Here is a 7,440-nt window from a genome sequence, read left to right on the forward strand (position 1 = left end):
AACAATGCATATTGCTGCTCTAATAGAAGAACTAATCCAATGAAATCAAGAGTGTATTACAGTTATATTAACATGTTTTTTTATCTATTTTTTTATTTTTTTATTATTCATTTTGGCAACATTACTGCGAAAGTATTTGTATTAATATGGGTTAACTGTAAATTATTAATAATTTTAATTATTGATAGGATTATGCAGTTTTTTGAGGCAATGGGGCTTTATCTCACATTTAAAAATATAATTCACATGTGAAATTCTCAAAGTTTCATTACTCAAGGCTTCCGTACACAATTCAATTTACTGCCATCTGCTGGTCAAAACATAAAGCACACTAAATCATTCTGTGTCCTTTGACAACATTATATTTGATTTTGAAGAAATATGGTCAATGCTATTTTGTTGTTTGCACCGTTCAACATATTTGAAATAATGTTAAATAATGTGATGGGTTAATAGACTAACTGTTCATTCAAAAGTAGAGATTAGTAAATAAATGTTCTTGGGGTCTGGGCTGTAACATATTAGTAGCAGGTAATTGGAGGTATTTATGTAACTTTATTGAGATAAAAACCTGTGCTGGATTAGTGCTTCTTTTGAATCAAATACCAAACATTCAGTCTAATGAATAGACCAAGTGGTTTTTGCTAAACAAATCAAGCTCTGATACACACTGCAATGAGAAACATGCTTTTATTTGACACAAGCTTTGAAGCTTCAGTATCATACATGACCTCACTGCTGGTAATCATATGATTGACATTCCTGGTCTGCATTTTGTTGCATTTATCATAATTTACTCTTTTACTGTATCTTAAAGTATTTTTGCTTTATCTTATTCACTACTTACCCATTTCACATGAGTATTACACAATCTATGCACACCTTTTATCAGGAGTTCAATAAAATAAATGGCAAAACATTGTTTATCTTTGCAGGGCTTTTGCACAAACAGTGCTCACTCGTCTGCATGGTTTATACGCTTCGCAAAAGCATTATTATCCTTTGCTTACATATAGCACAAACAATGCTCACCCTTCTGCAAGGGCCGGATGCATCACACAGCAATGTTTAGGCTTCTGCAAGGGTATTGCACATACAATGCTCACACTTCTGCAAGAGCTAGATGCATCATATCAGCATAGTTGATCCTTCTGCAAGAGTACTGTATAAACAATGAGTTTACTGGTGTATCTAAGCGCTGAACTGTAGAACTATTTTACCACTATATTCAAAATAATTCTAATGTATCTAATTATCTATTCTAATTAATTCTAAGAGTTTTTATGGTAGAATTATTTTTCTTCAGCTGTCCAAATATTGTCTGTTATCACAAAGTTCATTTTGCACCCAGTCTGATTGCTTGTAAAGATCTCACGTTGAGAAAAATGTACTCTAGTCTCACTAAATAGAATATTGGTACTGTGTCTATGCATCAGACAAAAATTTCAAGTTATACTGTAAACTTATGACCTCCTGGTCATGACCTCTGTGCATAATTCTGATTTCCGAATTCTGATCACTTTTCAGCATCCACACTGAGCACGCAGATCTTTGTTTAGATGTCTTATTCAATATTCTGGCTCCACCTGGAGGCAAATATAAGTTAATGTATGTTAAATATCTTGCCTTTGTTTATATTATGTTTTGTCAAATACTGCATCATAAAATGCATGATTTACGTTTTGGTAGGCAGCTTCCGTTTTCATTAATTGAATTCAACACTTATTTACACTTTACATAAATATGAAAAGAAGTCATGAATGAATGAATCAGGAGGAATGAGGTGCTTTAAAAATAACAGTTGAAGGATGGTTAAATGACCCCAGCAGTATGGCTGAGTTTAGATCTGAAAAGACTGAATAGATAAACAACTTCCAACTTACTTACTCTTTGTTGATTTTGTGCTGTTAAACTTTCCTCAACAGTTTTCCTGAAGTTTGACTGTCAGTTGCTGTCCATGGTGCTGAATCCACAGCTGTGTGTTAAAGTGACAGGACAGTATTTCTCAATCTGCTCCCACAGCTTCAGTGCATATTTAACATGATATAATTCAGATCATTGAGTCTCTAATAATGAACTGATGTGTGGTATCTGGTATGCATTTCCAGCAAGTGTGACAGAGTTCCTCTGTCACTAACCATAAACATAAGCTCACAAATTTTCACACACCCATATGTTGTATAGCAGAATGACATGCTATTGTCAGATCATTTTCTCATTTATAGTAAAAGAGTAAGTAGATCATTCACTTGTTGTTGCTGTGTGTTGTATTGAAGAGGCGATAATAAAATATGCTTTTTACTTTGCCAAAAGTGTGATGATGCAGTATTTATTTATTTTTTCTCCATGTAAACCTCAATTCATATTTAACTGCAAAATCTCCAAAGTTGCCTTCATTTATTTTTTATACTGTATGTTTCAGTTTCATTAGCCGTACTGAACACAAGATCTGTGTGTTACTGAACTGTGTGCTACTATACACCATAAAGAAAAAGAGAATATTCTCTGACAAGAAATGAGATAATAATGTTATATGTAACAATGTTTGTTATTTTGATAAGATGAAACAAGATGCAGTTTTGGTGCAATGAAAGCTGAAGATGCATTAAAAGTGCAGCTGTATTTGTGCTCTCTATTTCACTCTCTCTCCTGGTTGTGTAAAGTTTGTGGTAGCTGTGACAGATGGAGCTGAGCGTTTCAGCACCTGCCCTCTCATTCATTCAGCCTGTGCAACAGTGTATGATGAAACAATGGCAAAATGTGATAAACTGTAAAAATATATGCACAGAAATCCAAGGTGTTCATGAAAATAATCATTAAATATAATAATATGATGACACATATTGCCAGCCTGCATTATAAAGCAGCATAAATTAGCATTTTTTGTATCTGTAAAATAGCTGGAAGTGGCTTAAACCAGAAGAGGTCCACATTCCTGGTGAATATTGGTTCCCCCTATTGTCACTGATGATTGACTAGATAATCTTAGGCTGTGCAGAGTGTGATAGTCATAAAGTTTTTAACACGCTGTGAATATGAAGGAAAAAAACACACAACAATTTTGCAACTTTAGCTAATTTACAGAAACAGCTCAAGTTCAAACAGTCATCTTATGAACAGTTTATTATTATTATTATTATTATTTTATGAAGAGTCTGGGTATTCAGCCAGGATAATTGAAGTAGGAATCTTTTAGTAAAAACCTTTACCCATGTAATCTGATCTGCTTACGTTATTTGTGAACTGTATTACATGTTCAATCACTTCCGCTAAAGGTCGCTGTTTCTCTTTGATGTATATTGAGTGAATGGTGATGGTGGGAGGGGCCAGTAAATCTGATCATTACTGATAAAGAGCTGAATAAAAAGGAAGTAACTAAAGCAGACAGATGTAGAGACAGACAGATACACACAGAGAACATTCAGCATAAAGAAGACAAACATCCTGTGAGGAGAATCAGAGCTGCTGTGAAGCTGAACTCAACTCACAATGAATATCTTCATCATCTTCACATTCTACCTCATCTCAGGTCAATACACTTCTCTTTCAGTACTGGAAAGATGATGTATAGTTAGCTATTACCATTCCGTTCAGAATGCAGTGATTGATTAGTAATCTTTAATGATGTTTCTGATAACAGTATGAATCTGATTGACAGGTTCAGCAAGAAGCCTTGATGTAACTGGATATTCTGGAGGAAGTGTTCTTGTTGATTCTGGGAGCCGTTGGTCCAATAACCGGAAGTACCTACATAAGCAGCAAAAGGGCAGGCGGAACAATCTTATAGACAATAACTTACCTGATCAACTGAATGAAGGAAGATTCTCTCTGTTTCGTGATACACGTGGAAACTTAATGATATTCATCAGAGAACTAAACACACAGGATTCTGGGAAATATCTTGTTGGAGTTGATGGTTTTTGGTGTACTGAAATGAATCTAAACGTTGTGGAGGGTGAGTCAATTTAAGATCAAAATGTTTTTGTTATGAAGCTTCCTTTTCAAAACTACAAGATATACAGTATACAATACATATATTCTTACATGTGAATGACAGATTCTTGTTGTGGAGTGTCGCAGCGAGTAAATTCCAAAAGTGGGGAAACTCTGTTCTTCAGCTGTGGATATTCATTGATTCATAAGAAAGATGTTAAGATCTTTCTAATAAAAAGGAAAGATTACAGTGACGTGATCTACAACACTGTTGCAGGCAGTAAAAATGAAAGATTCAGTGTTTCTAATAACAAAGAGAAAAACCTCTTCAGTGTGAAAATTAATACAGTGACACCAGGTGATGGAGGAGTCTATTTCTGTGCAGTTCAGGTCAAAGGACTCTCATTTAGTTATTTCATTATTACTACTACTGTCCATCTACACATTATGAGTGAGTAAAACAAACTCTCAGTTAGATATAGTTTAAGTTCATACAGTATGTGTTTGTGGCAGATCTGATGAAGCATAATTGATATTTGTGATTGTCAGATAAAGTGGGTTCATATAGAGTGACCGGTTACTCAGGAGGTCAGATCATCATCAAGTGTGAACACCCTCAGTACAAAACCAACCCAAAATATATCTGTAAAGAATCAGATGAGGGATGTTCTGAGAGGAAGTATCCAGGAGTTGAGGATAAATGGATGGAAAATGGAGATGTTTCTTTATATGATGACACCAGAGGAGGAGTCTTGATGGTGTTCTTTAGAGATCTGAATGCTGGAGATGCTGGAACATACAGGTGTGGAGTCAATGTATCTCAATATACTGACAGAGTTACTCAAGTCACACTGGACGTCAAAGAGGGTGAGAAACTTTAATTATTTACTCTCTAACATGTTTAAAAGTATTTAGTATATTTCAATGTATGTTTTATTTTTTTATGATTCAGAACTGACACAGCAGTTGAATAAATCTATTTATCTTGGTGAGGAAGTGAACATCACCTGTCAGATCCCAGAGGAACATGAAGTCAGTTCAACACACTTTTGTAAAGAGGATGATGATCACATCTGTCAAACTGTCAACACATCTGAAGAGACACAAATGAATTCTTTATCTGAGAGAAATGAAGCAAGAGTTTTTACTGTGAGCATCAGTAATCTGACAGTGAGAGATGCTGGAGTTTACTGGTGTGGAACAGAAACCAGTGAAGAACATCTGACTTTCATCTCTCTGACCACTGAAGTTCATCTCAACCTCATCAGTGAGTAAAACAGACAATTCAATTACTTTAATTTGTACAGTATAAGCATAATAATGTTTCTCTATCTTTCTTTGAAGTGCCTCCAGTATTTGGTCATGAAGGAGAATCTGTTGAGATCATCTGTCCTTATGATCCGATCTATAAATCAAAGTCAAAGTATCTCTGTAAGGGGAAGTGCTCCACTAGAGATAGAAATCCTCTCATTGAGACTGTGAGAGACCAGAATGAGACCAAGACTGACAGATTGACTCTGAATGATGACATCACAGCAAGTGTCTTTACTGTGACCATCACTGGACTGACAGCAGAGGATGCTGGGAAATACTGCTGTGCAATGACATTAGAAAGAGACGTGAATTATCTTTGCACTCATCTGATCATTATCAGGAAACAAGGTGAGGGACATGAACAACTCAATATGAATATTACATGTGCCTGAACTGTGTGGAGTGAAATTGTTGTTCTTTTCAGAGCTGATCTTGAATCAGATTGAAGGAGACGACATCTCAATCAAGTGCAAACATCATGATGAACATCAGAACTTCTTCTGTAAAGGACATCAAGCCTCAATGTGTGTAAAGGATGGAGATTCATTGGAGAGAATCAGAGATGATGGATTCTCTTTAAGTGATGAAGCATCTACTGGAGTCTTTACTGTAAACATCACTGATCTGAGACAAGAGGATTCTGGGATATACTGGTGTGGATCTGATGTCATCACTAAAGTCATTCTGAACATCAGAAGAGGTGAGATGATTTCACTTCATTTATTTAAGTTGTAATGCATTTGGGACTGATTTAAATATTGTGTTAAAACAAACTACCAATAATTCGATTATTGAAAGCTTTTACAGAGAATAATGATGTAAATTTCATCTAAAATACAGTTTTTCACATGGTTTGATGGTGTATCAAGTCTTAGACTTTCTCTTGGCTGCAAAGTTTCCACTGGAGGTGTTTTGTGTGTTTTCATGATGATCAGAACCGTTTTCACACCAGCTCAAAACCACAGAAAGCAGTAGATGTTTCAGGGTCTCAGTTTTAACTGTGAAGGTTTAACAGACTTATACAGGAAACCACCAGTATGATCAAGAGTGAACAGAGAGAGAGACACACAAATAGAAGATGCAGATCACAGGTTGTGTGCAGTTTTGCAGAAGAGAAATTTTAATGAAAATCATTTACAGAGTAATTCAGCTTCAACAAATAATTAAAGAAAAGCATGAAAACTCTGAAAGCACAGACGATCAAACTTTACCCCTGGTATTTTTTAAATACATTATAATACTTAAAAATTTAATATTATAAAAATATAATATATTATTTATAATCTATTATTTACTGTTAAAACAGCTGTTTGTGTTGAACTAAAAGGGCTGAAAATGTTTTCAGATCAAGAGCTTCTACTGTATGTGTGCTTTAAACAGGAGCTTTTAATTTATATTTAATGTTGACTGTGTAAACTGGATATGAATGTAATAAGTTTGAATATTTGTGTAAATACAGTATTATTTCATTCATGCATATCTATGTTTTCTGTAATTAAAACAGTGAGTTTCATTTTCAGATTTCTCCATGATCATCATCATTTGTGTGTGTGTGAATCTGCTGCTGATTGGAGGATTCACTCTGATTCTTTGTAAATTAAGACACAAGAGACAAGGTGACACACACACACACACACACACACACACACACACACACACAGTTGCATTTATTTGTGTCTTCTCTTACTGATGTCTTGATTTTGTTTTTTGTTCATCAGAAATCACCTCAACATCAGACAAGAGAAAGAGAGATACAAATAGAACGGTGAGTTACAGTGTGTGTTTTGTGAAAGGGAGTTAACAGAATTCATATGGTACAATGCATGCACTTATAGTAAATGCTTGTATGTTCTCTTTGTTTGAAATATATATTTTTCTATATGTTTGCCATACTGTATTTATTTCAGTCATCCTGTGCAGACAGCAGACGTGATTCTCTCTCAGATCCTTCATCAGCTCCTCTTTACTCTACTGTACAGTTTCCCTCAAACTCCTCTGATGGGCTCCTGTATGCTGCTGTCAGTTTCCACAAACATGAAGATTCTCTCACTGATGATACAGTCACATTCAGGAAAGAGGAGATTCACAATGATTATGCCACTATCAGATACTGCACAAGACTGAAATGACTCCTCAATGACAGATTCAGAGCTCCACCAGTTGGAAAAAAAAAATAGTTTGATTTGGTTTTCA

General features: G+C 35.1%; 1 protein-coding gene across 1 annotated transcript in view; it reads left to right on the forward strand.

Annotated features, from left to right (window-relative positions):
- LOC127444813 (polymeric immunoglobulin receptor-like) overlaps nucleotides 1-7,440 on the forward strand; it is a 41,345-nt gene extending 33,905 nt beyond the window's left edge. Inside the window, exons 7-9 of the mRNA XM_051704354.1 lie at nucleotides 6,768-6,863; nucleotides 6,966-7,012; nucleotides 7,227-7,440. Of these exons, the coding sequence (XP_051560314.1) occupies nucleotides 6,768-6,863; nucleotides 6,966-7,012; nucleotides 7,227-7,376 (293 nt within the window). The 3' untranslated portion in view covers nucleotides 7,377-7,440. The remainder of the gene's footprint in view (nucleotides 1-6,767; nucleotides 6,864-6,965; nucleotides 7,013-7,226) is intronic.

Source organism: Myxocyprinus asiaticus, chromosome 8, assembly GCF_019703515.2.
Source record: "Myxocyprinus asiaticus isolate MX2 ecotype Aquarium Trade chromosome 8, UBuf_Myxa_2, whole genome shotgun sequence".
NCBI classification, from domain to species: domain Eukaryota; kingdom Metazoa; phylum Chordata; class Actinopteri; order Cypriniformes; family Catostomidae; genus Myxocyprinus; species Myxocyprinus asiaticus.